The sequence below is a fragment of the Pteronotus mesoamericanus genome, unplaced genomic scaffold (genome assembly GCF_021234165.1).
Source record: "Pteronotus mesoamericanus isolate MK-2021 breed Mesoamerican mustached bat unplaced genomic scaffold, CSHL_Meso_final scaffold_550, whole genome shotgun sequence".
Classification (NCBI taxonomy): domain Eukaryota; kingdom Metazoa; phylum Chordata; class Mammalia; order Chiroptera; family Mormoopidae; genus Pteronotus; species Pteronotus mesoamericanus.
This window is the reverse complement of record NW_026555322.1, coordinates 377,692-396,926: the sequence shown is the minus strand read 5'-3', so window position 1 is coordinate 396,926 and position 19,235 is coordinate 377,692. Positions and strand designations below refer to the sequence as shown.

Genomic DNA, 19,235 nt, shown 5'->3' with positions numbered 1-19,235 from the left:
TTACAGCCGGAAGTAATGGGGGTTTATCTTCCTGGCACTGGAACCCTGGGATGGGGGGTGTGATCTGGAGCTGGGACCCCTCACTCCTGAGGTCTTTATATACTGCATGTGGGTGTGGAACTACCCACTCCCAGATCCATGTCTCTCCATGCCTTTCCACATCTCTGTGCCTCTCCACGCCTCTCCACCTCTCTGCACCTCTCCACATCCCTCCATGTCTCTGTCCCTCCTACCCATCTGGATGAATGTTGCTTCTCTAAATCCTTGATTGTTAGACTTTCACACAGCTTGATTCTCTGACAATTCTGGGTGATATTTGTTTTTGCAGTCTAGTTGCTGTAGTTGTGTGCAGAGGTGAGGCATGTTTATCTATGCCTCCATCTTAACCAGAAGTCTTATTCTGATTATTTTGCCTTCCACTCTACCAGAAGTCATGGGCATCTCCCCCTCCCAAATACACATTCAATTCATCACATGCTCCCATTCATCCTTTCACTTCTCCCTGAATCTTCAGGAGAGGAAGAAAATCAGCCTCCAGTTGCCCATGCTAGCTCAAAATATGTGACATCTCTAGCCCTCAGCCCTCAGTTCTCTCGGCCAGAAAGACATGGTCTAGGTAATTAGCATGAAGTTTGGTATGGGAAGCTGTATCATCAGCAAATACATAGAGCATAATATATTGCTTGCTTGCCAGCCAACCTTCTGTGCCAATGCTACAAAAGCTGTACGAAGAAGCCACTTGCCTTCCTAAATTTGTCCTGAGAGGACATTATCTTGTGGAGAATAAACAAAGCCTCAGGTCCATAAACTCAAATGCTAGCAGTTGACCTCTGGCTTTCACTAGTACCATATGTTCTTTGTTCCCCTTTATCATCTTCTATGTGGACATGGAGAAGTGGATCATTAAATTGGGCACTTGAGCCCTTATTTCATTTTCTAGGAGAAATTCACTGGAACTCCCTGAGTTTCAGAATTCAGTGTATATAATGGAGCAAAGAGTGCCCACTTGTGCAGTAGCCTTCAAGAGTCAAGTACCATGGGACCACAGAGCACAGAGTGAAGGTAATATCCAAGTGTTTTGGAGTTTTCTGCAAGAAAGTTGCACAATCAAAGCAAGTTATGATCAAGGGGGCCCAGATCCTCTGAGGTACCATCAGAATTGCATGAAAGAAACTGTTTACTAGTTTTATACAATTCTGCATTGTTCCCACAGGCACAAAGTGCAGGCAGCAGTCTCCCACCAAGAAAGCTGCTAGTGCCCTCTTAAGGAATCCCTGGGCACTGCTGGTGACCTAGCTGGACTCAAGAATATTTTGCCAGGGACACCCAGAAGAACGATTGGAGACAGAATCTCAGAAATAGGTGGGGCTGGGTAAATTTTTAAAAACCCTTGGGCGCCAGGAAAGAAACCTTGTCATGGCTGTGGGAAAGGATCAGGAGAGGGCTGGCTAGTGGGTGCTGAGGCAGAGTGTTAGGACAAAAGAGTGATTCCAACACACTAGACTCTGGGGACCTGGGAACCTTAAGGCACTGAGGGCGGAGAGCACGATGCAGTCACCTGGCCAAGCCCCTTTCCAATCCCTGGTCATAAGAATAAGGTGGAGACAGGAGGGCATGTTCCATCAAGGAGTGTAGAGAGAGAAAAAAGAAAAATGAGAGACAGAGGAACAGATAGAGAGAAACAGACATGGAGACAGAGAAGATAGATAAAGACAGAGATTAAACTTGAGGAGAATACAAAATGCATAGTAAGGCAATAGTAATGGAGGAAAGGAAAAAGAGAAATGTGTGTTAGGTGAACCTGGTTGAAAATTTGGTATCTGTGGATTTATTTGGAACACATCTTTTCTTATGAGGAACCTAGCAGTCTCCAGAGCTGCTGCTGAAAATCCAGGAGTAGATTAATGAGAGGGCTCAGCCTGAGCAATCTCCCTTGCATGCAAGCCTATCTCATCTATTCGAGCTGTGGAAAACCATCTCTCTGATGCCTAAATCAGAACCCCCCAAAGTATGGACTCAGTTCCTTCTGTTATCTGAGTAACTGAGGGCACACATTTGGGGACTTCTTGCTCTTGGTCCTCCCTCTCTTCCATGGCTATTCTAACAAAGAGCTATACCGAAGTTAATCATTGGCACAATCTTACAACCCAGTTTCCTCAACAGGCAGAGTGTAGGGCTGTAAAGCAGGACTGGTGAGGTCAGGGGTCCTGGGACCTTCTACCTTCAGTCATATGGCCTTAGTCTTGTCTACTCTAGAAAGCTACTTCTATTCTATTCTTTAAAAAGGGCTTCATTTACAGGGATCCTTTCTCCTTGGGGATAGTGTAAGAGCAAAGGACCTAGAGTTCTAGAACTCTGAACCCCAAACACTGCAGGACTCAGAACTCCAGTGGACCCACAAGGCCATCTGTAGAAGACTCACCCTTTTCCTAACAGCAGAGCCCAAGACAACTTCAATATTACAGCTCAAAGAAAAAGTGTAAGACACAATCTTGCCTCTCTGCCTCTGCAGGAAGACTCTAGGCTCTGTTCAGTACATCCTCTACTCTCTGACCCCAAAGCAAAATCATAGGAAAAATTCTGAAAGCCCATACCTTCTTCCCCTGGAGTCTTCCAACAGGTACCCCTCCAGTTATATGCCAATCAGCTTCCTTACAGGTCATCCATGGGAGGATGTGGGCCTCAAGTTCAAGAGATCTATGACTTTCTGAGGCTCCTGAAAGGATAAAGAACAGTAACAAAGGGACTATATAGACACTGGTTAAGATTCACCTCTTTTAGAAGAACTTCCCAAGCTAATCTCTCTTGGCACTCAAATACCTTCATAGTCTTTAGAAACAACTATTATTGGTAAGGCAGGTTTCATATATTAGTCCCATATTTTTGCTGCTTGGCCATTTTTTCTTAGTGTTTCTTTCTCTGGGGAAAGCACTGTATTTCTTTTCCTCTTCTCTACACCCTCACTGGCATCCACTGCTTCAACCCAACCCATAACCTCCCTGTGAGCCTAGCCTTAGCTCTCCAATGATGCTGCCTTCTCAGGATGGCAACTGACTACCTGATTCCCAGATCATGTTCTTGACTGGTATCAAAGTCAATTATCTTCCTTGTAAATCACCCACATTCTTATGTCTGAACTTTTCTTTAGTCTATTCTGTGAATCTGCATAGGACTTGACCCCTCTCTGGATCTCTGTTATATTCTTGATGAAATTATGCAATACTTGATCACAATCTGTTTGTGGAGTCAACAGCTTGTATTTTGTCCTCATTCATTTGGAGGATATTGTTTTAAAAGACAAATGTTTCTTCTCGACTGTGTTTCTGAAGCTGGGTGGGGTAGGTGCTTATTTGCCAAGGAGTAGGGAGATGGGAAATGTGGACAGGGCTAAGGGCAGCTATGGGTGAGGGTTGGAGTTAGGGCCAGAGTCAGAGGGACTCTGAAAGATAGCATCTAGGGTTTTGACCTTGACCTTTTCACCAGAGCTACCACTTCCATGGCTTTTGACACTTGTGCGACCATATCCTACACTAAATAGATCTAAGTATCAGTTGGAGACTTCCAGGTCCTATATTTTTTTTTTTCATTTCCAGCTCCAACCGCATTTCCAGATGTCTCTGCAGCAAAGTGAAATTTCACATAGGCAAGTCTTAGAAAAAAGAAAGAAAAAAAGAAATAAAATAAAACAAAACAAAACAAAACCTGACAGTGAAAGGCAGAAAAGATGGAGCCCTCAGAGAAGGGAGTATCCCTGAGGAGGTGGGGACAAAGGGAAGAGAAGGGGAGGAAGAGAGGAGGAGGAAAGCAAGCCTGTCCCTTTAAGTGGGTTGGCTGTCAATCAGAAGGCCCTTTTCATTGCTGGAGAAGAGGACAAAGATACTCAGAGAGAAAAAGTAAAGGACCGAAGAAGGAGACTGGAGAGACCAGGATTCTTCCAGCTGAACAAAGCTGTAAAGCAGACTAGCCAGCCGGCTACAATTGAAGTCAGAGTCCCAAAGACATGGGTGAGTTTCAAAAACTTTAGCATGGAATATTTAAGCAAGCACAGGAATGCACAATAGAATTTCCAACTTTAGGGTTCAGGGTTTTCAATGGTATAAGTGAGTTGTGTTTTGGCACTTGTTTGTTTTGTTTGTTTTGTTTTGTTTTGTTTTTGTTTCTTAATTCCTTAGCACTCAATTAGATTAACTCCTTCTCTGCTGTATTGAGATTGATGCTTTATCGGCAAAGAATTCCAGCATAGCACATGAAGAGTCCCATAGGTCCTTGGAGAGAGTGCCCAGCAGGCTGGATATGGTCACTTTCTTCTACCTTCTTTTTCCCCCTGGTTCTCAGGCCCTGGTAATGACCTGGTCAGCTGACATCCCTGATTCTGCTGGAGGCAACTGATTGTTGGGTACCCCTCAGATGTACTAAATAACTGCTTGCTTGATACGAAATTTGGACCCTGTTTGGCAACAGTAGGAAATTGGTGAATTAGGTAAGATGGATTCAGGCTTGGCCATGGCCAAGGAGGCCAATCTCAATTTCAGAAAATGAAAATAAAGTCTTCAATGGCTTTACCATGGAGAATGGATATGAGTAGGTATGTGTGTGTGTGTGCGTGCCTGCATGTATGGGTGGCCATATCTAACAAATCTCACAGGCTTAGCCTTCCTGAGGGCATAGTCCAAACTCTAAATCCCCACTATGACAAAGAGGCTGCTAGGGCCTTAAGGCTCTTGCTGACTTGGTTGAGTACTGAGGGCTTCTCCAGGTTCCATGAACAAAGTGAGAAGCTATGATGTTTAGTCGTTGGTAGTTGTTTACTCAGAGCAAGGTGTGTAGAGCACAAGGATTTTTGTCCACACAGGATGCCACAGAAACATGTAGATATTTATTACATGTGGCAAAATAAGAGTAGCAGCTTGAATGCATCCTAAATAAAGTAATAATTGATTGCCCTGTGTATGCACCATCAACTGTGGTACCCAGAAGACTCTGGTAACATCCAGGAGGATAAGTTTTCAACTCTATTAAGCTGATGTCAGCCTTTAGGTTGTTCTATCCTGAAACATCAAGAGAGCTCTTTTCAGCATGTATTCAGTAGGATAATTAGGAGGGCAGAGCACTAAATTAGAAGTCAATACAATTAAGCTTATATCCAAGATCTGCCACATATGAACTTTGTGACCTTGGATAAGTCATTGTGAATTACCACTTTTTCATTTGGAAAATGAGGATTACAATAACTGTTTTGTCTCCTTTCAAGGTTGTGAAAATCAAGCGATAATTACAGCCAACCATTGTAAATCATAATGCCAATTATTATACAATAACTTGTGTACAGCTGACCTCTTATTTTTTCCAAAAATCGTTGGGTTTTCTTTGCCTGCACATTGTGCACTTGTGTAAGAATCATTTGACCAACTGAGTGTGGCCAGGTGAGAGGTGAATATTGGAGAAACTCAATTCCTGCCCAGTTCCTGACATCAGAAAACCTACCTGATGTCAGGGCAGTGGTTTGGGTAGGTTGTGTTTTAAAAATGGAGAGAGAGTAAAGAATGGTGCTAAATATTACTTCCTCAGGAGATGAAAGTTCATGATTCTTTAACAATTAGAGTAGACGGTTATGTCATGGAATCTGTGGTTGGAAGAAACTTTAGAAGCTGTCTGAGCCAAACCTTAATGCAATAGTCCTTTTTACAGTAGCCAATTAAACGTTCCTACAGCCTCTTCTTAATCACCTTCAGGTACAGGGAGTTCACTACCTCAACCATATAGAATGCTGTAGCATTGGAAGCAAAGAGGAACACTGAATTCAGTAGTGTCTGCACAAAAGATTTATGGGGGAAATGATAGTTCTTTAAATCTTCTCCCAATTTGGGAGGAGGATGTTTCAAATGAGTCTTTGGGATACCACTAGAACCACAAAAGAGCCAAAGAGCAGTACCTGATTAGTTTCTGTTCAGTAACACAATGCCATTACTGAACAGCAAAACATTGAATCCTGCAAGCCTATTGTCTGAGGACAGTGGTTGTTATCCTAGTAACCAGGCTGTGATGTTTCCCTTCAAAGGTGGCTCTTTGCTGAGCAATGTAGTTTTGGCTAGCTTAGAGTAAGTTGGTATAGGCCAAACAAAATGTGAAGGCAGAGCAGGGATCCAGCTTTACAAAATGCCTGAATACTAACTGAATCTCACCCTGATGCTAAGAATGCTGCAAGAATTCCAGGAGCTAAAAAGAAACCAGATCCAAACAAGCACATTTACTTACTCTTCTTAGAGACACTTATTGAAATGATCACGGACAGCATTCTGCACCCTACTCCTCACCTTGGTCCTGCAGAGCCAGAGGAGCCCTTGGAGAGCCAGGCAGATGTAAAAATCTTCTCCGCTTGGAGGGGCTTTTGTCCTGGCTCTGCGCTAGGAAAGACAGTTTACTCAACAGCCTGACAACTAGAAGTACTCTCACAAAGCTATCTAAGTAATAACAAGGCTCAAGAACCTCTTGGTACTTGGGTGGGAGGGGGAAATACAGTCTTCAAACCCATCAAGGCAGAACCCCAGCCAGTGGCATCTTTTTTCTCTTTTTGCTTTTTTGTGTATTATCCTGAAAACCATCATCAGGGGATAGTTCTTAGTCTTCAAAGAAAACAGCAATAGAAATGCCTTCCTTACCCACAAAAATTCAGGTCCAGGGTAATATCTAGTCAGAATAGTGACATGATCAGGAAGGGTCACATCAACCATGGAAGGCAAACAAAGCAGCTTTTCCTCCCTTTCCCACTGACAGGGGCTAAACTTATAAGCTCAGCAAGTACTAATGGATTAATTCCTCCTTGGATATTTTCAAATGATTCTAAGGACAGTCTCTCCACTCTGTGCTGGCCTCTGAGCTCTCTGCCAGGCAGGACTCTGAAAAAGAGTCACTGATATCCCAAAGAAGACAACAAATTCCCCAGATAAGCTTTACACAGCAACCAGGAAGAGAGGAGAGATTGGTAGGAGACTGACCTAAAGAATAAGGTATTAAAACTGTTGTCCCTTAGCTTAGTGTCAGTTGCTTCTTTCTTACCTTCTTATATGTGGGCGAGGTAAAGGCAGTGTGTTATGGATAGAGTTTAACAATCAAACTTCTACCCTAGCCTCCCAATGTTTCGCCATAAATCAGTTGTGTGTGCACATGTGTGCAGGCGCTGTGGAGGAACAGGGAGTACCGGAAACAAGGTGGTCAAGATGCTGTTGCCATCGTAATAATAATATCCATTCAAAGAGGAGGCTAGGATTTCTTTTGCTTTAACTATGTCCACATGACTTGTCTATCCAGCAGGCTTGGATTCCCATGCCCCAGTGCCTGCAGGGCCCCTTTCCAGCCTTTGAATGTGGTATAAGAGCTGATTCCATGTAGGAAAGACAAGATTTAGGCAGGACTTTGTCTGCAGGGTAAGGCCAGAAGCAAAAGTCTTTGTCACTGGTACTTCCTGATGATTGTTGTTTTATTCCTAGAACCCACCCTGTGATTCCTATCCATCCCCAGTACCAGTCACCGATGCTATAGCATCTTGGCCCTGTCAACTGCTTATAGGCCCTGATCAAGGAGGCCTCTGTTCATGGGGTGAAGTTAAGGGGTGGGAGTCTGGGAGGAGGTAAGACTGTAGTGCACATTAGAGACCTAGTGAGATAGGGCCAGTTTTTTACTCAATGAGACTGCCTGTTGTTTAGCTATATTGTATAGGGGTCTATCTTTCCCTTTGTTAGCTGGATTCAAGGGACAAGCTGGGAATTGTGCAAGGCACAATTGGTTTCTTTCTATCATCTCTTTTGATGAAGCCCTTCCTCTCCTCCCTTTGATGAGTTTTTAGATTCATAATGAATTTCCATCATGGATTTTGTTCTTGAGGCATGCCTGGGGCATGGGAAAGGAGGGAGGGTTTGGGAGATCTTGGTTCCTGCTTAAAGCGACAGCATCAGGATCAACACAGTCTCTTAGATAGGTATTGGCATGTCACAACAGTCCTGTCAATCTTTGTCAGACTCCTGTGAACAGCATTGGTGAAGAGGGCTTGAAGTTCTATCATAGATCCATTAGACTAGTTTGGGGAGTTTGCAGATAAATCTAATCAACACTGAATAGTTCCCCTTTCCTTACATTTTGCCCACAGTACTTGGTTATATACATTTTAACACAAGATGATAGGTAGCTTTGGTCTTTGGTTCACAGATATAAGTTTGTCCTCCCCAACAAGACTGAAAGGTCTTTGAAGAAAGGAACTGAGCCTTATAATTCCCTTTTGTTTATCATAGGATCTAGGTTACTGCTAATGTGTTTAATAACTGTATTGAATCCACATAAACAGAAATGAAAGTAAAACACTGGGGGATGGTCATTATTTTTCTCTATGACCTCTCATCAAAGTTAGTTGGTTTAATCCAACTGAGTTGCATTGGGTAATATTATTACTAAATAGTTTTTTATGCCAACTCTACTATGTTTCAGGTTGTACTTAGCCTGGAAAATGTAAGACTGTTTCTTGAGAGAGGCAAGAAACCTTCAGAATCCCTCACAACCTTCCAGAATCACACCAATACCCTTTCAACCATGAAAGATTCTGAAATAGAGACCCTGTGGCTTTAGGCTCTTATTCCCCCATTCCCATGGACATTTATTGGGTTGTGAAAAATGAAAGTGAATCCAATGGACTTTTCTCAGAATGTTTAGATTGTCAGCTACTTTGATGAAGATGCAATTTCTTGCATGTTCTAAGTTTTTCTCTATTGGAACCCAAAATTTGATATTTTACCTAGACAGACTGACAGACTCTTCACTTCTGATGGACTTAAATGCCCCCAGAACAAACATTTCACTTAAATTGTGAAGAGAAGGACATCTGATGCTTATGTCAATATTGAACCGGTTATAGCTCAACAGTGATAGATTTATCTAGGGTCATTTATTTCCAGCTCTACATTAGAGACTCATTAATGCCTATGTCCTTTTTGTCTCTTGCTTTGAGTGGTTGTAGAGCAGAAAAGGATTTTCTGTGTTATTCAAGCTCTAAGAAAATAGAGGGAAAATGGATGTGAACAGAGAGTATCAAGCTTAGCCCTTCATCACCCAGTATGAACAATACATATGACACTCCCTGGTTACATGGCTAATGATCAAGGGATCAGATACACTAAAGAGAATTTTCCCTAACTTTTACAACCCTAGAGGGGGAGCAGCTAAAACTTAGAGTGGAATTCTCTGGTTATCAAAAGTTCAAGTTCCTCCATCTCTGATCACACCTGCACCACCAGTTAGCCCTTCCCAGGGTGAAAAAGCCGGGGTGAGTGAGTGGGCATAGGATAGTCACTTGCTAGGGTGGATGGCTCTCCTTACTCTAAACAAACAGTTCTGCCATTGTTCCCTTGGTCTGACCCCCTCTCCATGCCCAGGCCTGTGGGCCCCTGAAGAATACCAATGAGGCTCCTGAAATCTCTGGGAAAAACAAGGCTTCTTTGTCTGGGGGAGCATGGAGGGCTCTGTCTAAGCCCTGACCCTGTGCTAGGGAGAGAGGGAACAGTGGGGTCACTGACATTTCCCTTCCCCCACCCCCAGGCTTCAGAGACTTTCTTTACTAGAAGAGGGTAGGGAAAAATTGGATAGGCAGAGAAAGAAAATGGCAGCACTGCTTATTTTCAAGCTCCTTTTCTTGACTTACGGGATACATCTAGTATTTTAACTCATTGTGAAAAGGAAGATCAATTTCTGGAATTTTTCCTAAGTAATAATCAATTTCAAATGCTGTATTTTTCTCTCCAGTATACACATGCATGTGTGTGCACATTTGCATGTATGCATGTGTGTGCGCGTGTGCAAACACACACGCACACACACAACATAGGCCAGTTCTGATGAGATACTCTTACCAAGCATTATTGCAAAATTCATGCTAAGTATACCCTGCCTTTACTTACAGCAGCCCAGCTACAAATTGCTTCCAAAAGAGGCCAAGCTTTTTGACAGCAGTGCTTCATTTCTTGGAAAAGAAAACAAATTCAGTTCTGTTGCAAATGTTAACTACTTACTTTGTTTGGCTTGGGCTTCCAAGCCTAATCTCTGGTGTGATATAGAAGAATCTTTAAGGAAAGGCTCTTTGAGGACCAAGGAAGGGCTGCCATTTTAGGAGATAGTAGGTATAGGACTAACTCATTCTGTAGCCCTGAAAACAGAGATAAATGTGTCTCCCTCAAGTTTCACATGATAGAGAATTTGGTTCTTTAGAATCTGTTCACATTGATGCAATTCAGCCATGCAGATCGCCCAATGATCACGCACTCAGGGCTAAAAAGAAACCATACCAGTATTAAAAGTGTTGGGCAAAGGACTCCTGTAGTCCCTGATACTCTGGTATAGATAAGTGAGCTATGTATAAAAAGTCAAACCTAAAAATTAATACAATTTGTTTTCTTTTTATAAGAATCCCCAAGATGCTTTTCCAAAATAACAGTTTTTCATCACAATTGCTGATTATTTATGTGTGTATGTATGTGTACAAATAACTCATATACATATAATATACAAAAATATAAAATACTTCATATATCGTATCTATATATATTATAATGAATAGATATAAAAATCACTGTATGTATTTGTATATGTATGTATTCAAAGAATTCTTTTCTAACATGATTAACACTTTTATTTCTTCTAACTTTTGGGGATCAGACCAAGAGGCCAGAGGGAGCCATCCTTTCCCCATTTAGACAATCATCTACTTGAAATTTGTTGAGTTTTACTTCATGTGGAACCTGAGAGCATGGGCTTAGTAATTGGGGCACAACTGTTTTCAGAGTCTGAGACTTCTGAGGAGAAGCTGAGGTGTGCTTTTCCTGTCTCAGCAGGTCTGGGGATCTCAGGGACTGTTAGCACTTTAAGACATCTGTGTTCCCAGGCCCTGGTCTGTTTTTGTCATGTCAGAAAGATGTTTAATGCTCTGCTGACTTTGTTTAAAGTCTCTTTGTAGCTGTTTTGACAGAAATGCTATGTAAGGCTAAGGATGGGGACATTGGCTAAGCAATAATATAAGAGGAGAAATTAGCAATGGAAAAATGTTCAAAAATCACTAAGAATTTTTATTACTGGGAATAATAATAGTAATTCTCCCATTACCATCTTCTGTCCTCTGCCAGTTCCCACCATCTCTTTGGACTGCTGCCCACACATTTAGACTAATAAGAATCAAGCATTCCATGCAGCACATTCACACAATGTTCAGGAATATCCAGGAGCATGCAATTTTCCAGTTTCCCCTACCTGGAATGCATAGTTTGGGGGTCAATGTCACACTCCACAAGCCTAAAGCTCTATACTCTTCTGCTTTTAGGACTCTGAGGTGACACTCCATCCATGCATGTGAGCACAGGGCCTGGCTCGTCTGGCAGAGAGGTATGAGTGGCATGGCTTTCCTATTGTACACTCCTGACTGTTTCCCCTCCTTCTTCCCCAGGTTTGTTAGAGTGCTGTGCAAGATGTCTCGTAGGGGCCCCCTTTGCCTCCTTGGTGGCCACTGGATTGTGTTTCTTTGGGGTGGCGCTGTTCTGTGGCTGTGGACATGAAGCCCTCACTGGTACAGAAAAACTAATTGAGACCTATTTCTCCAAAAACTACCAGGACTATGAGTATCTTATCAATGTGTAAGTACTTGTCATCCCACACAAACCCCTCTTTTTTTCCCTCTCTCCATCTTGGAGACACAGAACTCATAAGTACCTTAGTGACAAGTAGAGGGTTGATGTGGCATCAGGAAGGATTCCTGAGTCTTTCTTCTGTGTGCAGATTTCACTTATGGCACATTTGAACTCCTAAATAAGGAGAAAGTGCCAAGTTTAGAAAGCAGGAGTCTGTCTGCTTGCCACTCCCCCAGCCCTTGCTCTCTTCGATGCATTCAAACTTTTGCTCAGTAGAGTTAACATTGACTGAGTTGGAGCCTCTGAAATGGTAGGTATAGAGAACTCGGGGGAGGAGTAATGACTGGACAGAGTAGGGTCACTGCACTTAGTTTGACACACCACTTGAGTCTGCTCAGGCCCATTACTAGCTTCTCCTATTCCTAGAGCAAGTTAGGTTCCTGTTCCTTCATTGGTTTTCTTGTCCAGCTCCTCTCTCCTCTCTTCTCTGAGGGAGCATCTCTGAAGGGTTAGGCAGAGAGTAGGGTTCTGGTTATTCAGGTCACAGTGTAGGCAAGGTGCAGGCGGAAAAGCATGTGCATCTAGCCACACACTCCCTGTCTTCCTTTACTTCAATCCAAATAAGGTGGAAGCATGGAGGCAGAGCCTAGTTATTCCTGTAAAGACTCACTAGTCTTGTTTAGGTGCCCACTTAAGTGTTCACGTCATTTATGCAGGAAGGGAACTGGTTCCTCAATTAATAAGATTCTCTGGTCTCATTTGTCTATCTATTAATGCAGGATCCATGCCTTTCAGTATGTCATCTATGGAACTGCCTCTTTCTTCTTCCTTTATGGGGCCCTCCTGCTGGCTGAGGGTTTCTACACCACCGGTGCAGTCAGGCAGATCTTTGGCGACTACAAGACCACCATCTGCGGCAAGGGCCTGAGCGCAACGGTAACAGGGGGCCAGAAGGGGAGGGGTTCCAGAGGCCAACATCAAGCTCATTCTTTGGAGCGGGTGTGTCATTGTTTGGGAAAATGGCTAGGACATCCCGACAAGGTGATCATACTCAGGATTTTGTGGCAATAACAAGGGGTGGGGGACAATTGGGCATGAGTCTGTGGCCTCACCCTCACCCAAGGCTGGGTCCTCTCCCAGTACCTGGCCTTTTAGTGAGGAAGTGATGGCTACAGCTGAACAAGGTCAGGAAGAACGTGGTGCCCAGCTGGCTTAGCCTCACCTTTGTAAAGTTCCCTAGAAAATTTCATGTCAAAATGAAAAGCATGAGTTTTATGGGATGCTTTGTATTATTAGACCATTTCTAAGTCACCTGTTGGTATCCCTTTACTCCCCTCCTAGGAAGGACCATAACAAGAGTAGATTTGACTGCCTAAGAGTTTAAAATGTCATCCATGCAGCTGAGACATAGGTAGCTAATCTGAGAGGGATGGTGGATCATGGAAATTAAATAATTGACTCCAAGGTAGAATCCACAATATTTTGGGATCATACACTGTTGGAGGTCCCAGGGGGAACTAGGATAAATCTGCACATTTAATGCTTCATCTTTTGACTGAGGGCCATCCATGCTTCTATTGAGGCACACATTGGTTTTCAGTCTCTAGAGTTAAAGGTCCTTCAGGGGCTGAACATCTGTGGATTATGGTGATGTCTTTTGTGACCAGCAGTTGATTTAGAAAGGGTTTGTTTTTTTTTAATCTGAAATTTAAATTTACTATTGGCTGTTCAATGACTAGGGATCAAAAGTCCTGTGATAAGAAATATTTTCTAAGCTCAGCCTAAGTCAAGAAATGGCACGACTTTCTTTCAAGATCTACTTTGATTTCTTCACACCTTATCTGCCCAACAAATCTCCTGAAGCCTCTCTAACCCAGGGATCCTTCTCACTCCAAACCCCTACCTGTTCCTGCCATCCTCTGTCACACTCAGGGCCAGTTCGCTAGTAGATACTGCCAATGACAGTTGGCAGAGGTGCCTTGCTTACTAATTTCATTTGGTGGAGATCCCTGGAATCTGATTCCATTTCTGGCACATGCCACTCCAGGATCTCCCACTTTGTGTTTCAACATCTACAGGCTAATGCTCATTTCTAACCAACCCATGTCAATTGTTTTAGTTTGTGGGCATCACCTATGCCCTGACTGTTGTGTGGCTCCTGGTGTTTGCCTGTTCTGCTGTGCCTGTGTACATTTACTTCAACACCTGGACCACCTGCCAGTCTATTGCCTCCCCCAGCAAGACCTCTGCCAGTATAGGCAGCCTCTGTGCTGATGCCAGAATGTATGGTGAGTTAGTGCATGAGTGCCTTGGCTCCTCAACCCCCTTATGGAAGCACTATAACTTTGGTTCTTTCCTTAGGGTAAGGAGTGTGGTGATTATGGGGAAAAATAAGAGGGATGCCTGGATCTTAGTTTGTTAACCCCTCTCCACTGAAACTGGAGACGTTTCTTCCCTTGAAAGGAAACTTACTGGAAGTGGGAGGAGATTTCTTGGCTGTATACCCAACTCTACCCTATTTGACTGCTGTTCCCAACTCAGAACAGTTACATTTCAATAACAAATATAAGATTTTACAAGTATTCAATATTGCCTTTTATTTTTATTTTTTTGGTAAATTTTTAGAAAAGAGGGTCCTGATTGTTAGTAGGATCCAACTTTTCAGCCAGGATGATTAAAAAATGAAAGAAGGGCTCTGAAGAAAAGTCTTCATGTAGCCCCACAACTCCATGAAGCTCACCTTAGTTGATTTGTGTGTCTTAGGCGTTCTCCCATGGAATGCTTTCCCTGGCAAGGTGTGTGGCTCTAACCTTCTGTCCATCTGTAAAACAGCTGAGGTGAGTGCACCATTTAGGTTACTTTACTTTACAGTGGAATGGCTAGTACCATACAAATTCCTACCCATGGCCTTTAATTTTAAGGACCACAGTTTCTCTTTGCTGGATTTTGAGTTAGCAGATTGCCTTCTACAAAATATTGGCTTACACCTGGCTGGTATGGCTCAATTGTTTAGAACATCAAACTGTAACTGAAAGGTTGCGAGTTTGATTTCCAGTCAGGGCTCATCCCTAGGTTGTGGGTTTGATCCCTGGTTTGGGAGTGGGTGCATTCAACCCCTGATTTGGATGTGGATGATTCTTGTTTCAGATGCATATGGTCCCCAGTACAAATGCCAATCCTCAGTCTGATTGTGTATGGGAGGAAACCAATCAATGCTTCTTTCTCCCATTGAAGTTTCTCTCTCTCCCTTTCTTTATCCCTTCTTCTCTTTCTAAAAGCAATGAAAAAAAAATCCTCACATGAGGATAAAAAAATACCAGCTTAGTGTCCCTGAGCCAATGAGCATAGATGGTAAAATATCTATGTTCTCTAGAGGTGCATAGAAAGCCTTCCATTCCAAGGACCCTTCCCTTAGAAGAGAAATGTGTAACTTTAGGTAAAGATAGAGGTTAATGGTAAAATCCCCCAAATGAAAATTTGCACTTTTTAGTTAAAAAAACCCATTAAGAAAATTGTGCATAGAGATATTCATAGGTTTTACAAAACACTTTCAGTTTGGAACTTCACAATCTCTAGTGAGAAGTAAAAAACAGTACATTTGAAAAAGGGAAACACTGTATTGAAAACAGATATTATACATAAATGAAGCAGAGAAATAAAAGTAATCCTGAGGAAGAAGGTAGTGAATAATTTATTTGAAAGCAAAATATTGATTTACAATTTTGGTATCCTGGGCACAATTGTAAGGAACCAGTTATTAAAAAATTTTATGAGTATTTCATATGTATTCTGTGTTCTGGGCATTATGGGTCTAGGTATTATGGTATACACTGAAGAATGGGAGATCTACCCTCAGAGAAGTGACAAGTTAGAGATGCAAAAATAACACAGAGAAAGATATCAACACATATTCAGAAAGATGAATGAGTGATCTATAGCAGAGTATATTTTTTCTGTTGCAAGAAACAGTTCTTCCTTTTGCATTTTCTTGCAGTTCCAAATGACCTTCCACCTGTTTGTTGCTGCGTTTGTGGGGGCTGCAGCCACACTGGTTTCTCTGGTGAGTTGTCTTTGAATGATATTAGCAAATAAATGGGCCTGGATAACTGGTGTCCACCTATGCTGAAAGGCAAAAAATAGACTCCTTCTCACTTTAAAATGATGGAGAGAAGCTGCTGGGAAGAGACAGCAAAGTGTAGAGACTGTACACTTCTACTTTGTGTTGGCAAGGCATAAAAACCAGAAATTAGAGAGGAACACTGCAAATGGTATGAGGAAAGAGGAGGTAAGAGATTCATAGTCAAGAACAATAATATTTAGCATTTTCAGAAAATTTAATATCACCAAATGATTTACAGTCATACATTACAGTTAATTCCCAACACATCCTGGTCAGATCAGTGTCAAGAACACTGAAATATTACTAAACATAGTATTCTAAAGCCTGAAATTCTATATACTGTAAATATGACTCCATCTTGGATATTCTCCAAGGGATTTAGTTACTCTCCTGTAAATACAGGAAGGGCCCCCTAACAGTATGAGAATTGTTATTGCTATAATGTGATTCTATGTCTTAAGTCCCATTGATGGTATTATAGCACAGTGTCAGTGGAGTGCATTCATTGTTCACATTAAAAACCTAGGGCGATGAAGGGTGAAGCAATTTATCTGAAGTCATTGAATAAGTGGTGAATGTTCAAGGATAATCTCACAGAACTCCTGTCCCCTATTGTTGAAGGTTTTATATAGTCATTTCTCATTTTGTAAAATAAATTGATGCATTAAGCACTGGAAGGCTGTGTTGCCTGCAGCAAGGGCCCTGTGATTCCAGGTCACTCAGACATGTGGGTAAAATGATGGCAGAGCCCATGCATTGTTCACTTCCCTCAGGAAAAGTCTGTGCTAGGCCAAGCATAGGTGTGGAATAAATCCTTGATGAGTGTTCTATGGGCCTGGGCCATTGGAAAAAAATGTTTCAGGGAGGACTGGTAGTCAAGTAGATAGGACAAAAGCCTGGGATGTGTTACTTTTTAAAGAATAGATTTTTCCCCCTTTGTTTAGCTATAAATTATTTCATCCCTTCCTCATTCCCAAGAATATTGGAGGAGGGAGAGAATTTCCTTTCATACTCTCACTCATATTCTCTTTTGTTCCCTACAGCTCACCTTCATGATTGCTGCCACTTACAACTTTGCTGTCCTTAAACTCATGGGCCGAGGCACCAAGTTCTGATTGCCTGTAGAAACTTCCCTTTCCCTAATAGTGAGGCTCTAACCACACAGCCTACATGCTACGTCTCCCGTGTTAACTCTTTGCCTTTGCCACTGACTGGCCCTCTTCTTACTTGACGAGTGTAACAAGAAAGGAGAGTCTTGTGGTGATTGATGTCTCTCTGTGGACTCTCCCCTCTTATGTACTTCTTTTAGTCATTTTGCTTCACAGCTGGTTCCTGCTAGAACTGGGAAATGCTTAAGGTGGTGACTCTGCAACTGCAAGTCACAAAGAAATGGAGGCTCTACCACAACTTTCAAGCATCTCCTGAGGATCAGGGAGAGTTTCCTTCTCAAAGGATACTTCCATTCATGGAAACAAAGTGAAAAGAAAGATGCTCAGGTAGAAAGAAGGAAGGCACCTTGTCCTACTTCCATCTATGGGGACCAAATATATTCTCTTTGGTATGCAAAACAGAGAATTCAGTCCTGTCTCCCTATTACCACTGAAGATAGAAGAAAAAAGGAATGCCAATAAAACAATAAGAGCTTTTCCCAAAATCTACCTATTGCAGCTGGGAGAGGGGGTCAAAGCAAGGATCTTTCACCCATAGAAAGAGAGCGCTGACCCCAATGGCAAAGGACTATTTAAGCCATAACTCAGCCAACCTTACTTATAGCATAAGGGAGCGTAGTGTCTGTGTAAACAGAGGGGAAACCTGGCCTTACACCTTGCTAGAGAAGAGAAACAGGGTGTTGTCAGCATTTTCTCACCCCCTTCTCCTTAAGAACAGCTACCATGACAACTCTGTAGTTTCCAAGGAGCTGAGAATAGAGAGAAACTACTCAGATTTAAAAAAAAGACTCGCTTAAGGAGCAGCAGTTGCTAGTGGCTAATGGTGTAAACTGAGCCAGCCCTCTGATAGACACAGGGTAGATAACTCTATGATAGCATGTCTTTTTTTTCCTGTTAATTAGCTGTGTACTCTGGCCTCTGTCATATCTTCACAATGGTGCTCTTCTCATGGGTATTATCTATTCAGTCATTGTAGGTGATTTGAAGATCTTGATTTGTTTCAGACTGATGCATATTTCACACTTTCCAGTTTGTTTATCATTTGGCTGGGTGTGTACCAGAAAGGTCTGGAGAATGATTCTTTGACTATGATTCTTTAACAAATGAAAATCGAACAGTAAACATCACAAATGATACATAAAATTGGCTAGTTCCATGCATCTATTGAAATCTTCTGTAAATTATTCTGCCTACAGAAACAGATTTGGTAAATTTGAACTTCAATTTGAATAACCTATTATTTTAATTATTAGCTGATTGTTCTTTCTAGCTAGTGGGAAATGATTTGGTATAGCAGTGTTACCTTGGTTTGTTAAAAAGTCAGATTTATCATACAGGTTATTCTCTCCTGGTGTAGAACACATAACTTAATGTTCCAGCTGTCAGCTATTCAGTTGGCAAGTTTCCACAGAAAAGGAAAGGTTTTTGGAAAGATTTTGAAACCTGAATAGCTCCCAGGTTTCAGTCTTCTCTTTCTTGTTTATTAACTTTGGTTTAAAGATAAAAGGCTGATTGATCCTTATTGAAGGAAGGATTTTATGGATATGACTGTAGGCAGCTTTTTTGTGGTAAAGAGTTGTATAATTTCCTGCCAAAGTGGTTTAAGCAATGTTTAAGGAGATGTAATATCTTTACAAAAAGACACTTGGTATTTGTTTTCAGACCAGTATAACAGATAAGCTTCCAGGCTGCAAAGAGGGAAGAGATGAAAAATGTTCTGTAAGAAACCAATCAAGATCAAAAAAAGTGAAGTAATCCATACCTTGTGTTTTTTTTTAATTTAATAACATAAATAACCAACCTTTCCTGAAAACCTCCCAGGCATACATACACATATATACACATACAAAGAGAGAGTAATCAACTGCAAGAGTATCCTTCATTTCTGATATAGAATTTCAATTTTAACACACATAATGGATAAGCTTTTACAAACTTATCTTACAAAATGCATTTTATAAAATTAAAGAAAATAAAATTAAGAATGTTCTCAATAAAACATTGTGTCCTCTAAGTGAATTGTTCTCTTTAACCCCACAATAGAACTTGAATAATTATATTTTTATTGTGCTTTGTTTAAGAAGTTCATTAATTTTTCAGGTCATCCGAGTCATTCTCACAATAATTCTCTAAAATATAGTAGATAAATCACTTCTATTTTTATAGCTGGTGACACTAAGAAACAGAGGCAACACTAATTACCCAAAGAAACCCAAAGAGTACATTTTTTAAAGATTATTTATTAATTTATTTATTTTTAGAGAGAAGGGAAGGGAGGGAAAAACAGAG

General features: G+C 41.6%; 1 protein-coding gene across 2 annotated transcripts; it reads left to right on the top strand.

Annotated features, from left to right (window-relative positions):
* The first annotated feature begins 3,853 nt into the window (after positions 1 to 3,853).
* On the top strand, positions 3,854 to 18,945 carry PLP1 (proteolipid protein 1). Of its 2 annotated transcripts, none has more exons than XM_054561843.1 (7): positions 3,854 to 4,004; positions 11,477 to 11,663; positions 12,437 to 12,593; positions 13,777 to 13,945; positions 14,421 to 14,494; positions 15,652 to 15,717; positions 16,821 to 18,945. In XM_054561843.1, the coding sequence occupies exons 1-7, from the start codon at positions 4,001 to 4,003 to the stop codon at positions 16,890 to 16,892; spliced, it is 729 nt and encodes a 242-aa protein (XP_054417818.1). In that variant the 5' UTR covers positions 3,854 to 4,000; the 3' UTR covers positions 16,893 to 18,945. The 2 variants fall into 2 exon arrangements, with proteins under 2 accessions (XP_054417818.1, XP_054417817.1); XM_054561842.1 differs by having other exon boundaries at positions 12,437 to 12,698.
* Positions 18,946 to 19,235: the final 290 nt, after the last annotated feature.

Bases quoted from the DNA above. Each gene is read 5' to 3' on its own strand.
- PLP1 (XM_054561842.1), top strand. The intron at 11,664-12,436 runs GTAAGTACTTGT...CTATTAATGCAG, and splicing joins TATGAGTATCTTATCAATGT to GATCCATGCCTTTCAGTATG. The intron at 13,946-14,420 runs GTGAGTTAGTGC...TGTGTGTCTTAG, and splicing joins TGCTGATGCCAGAATGTATG to GCGTTCTCCCATGGAATGCT.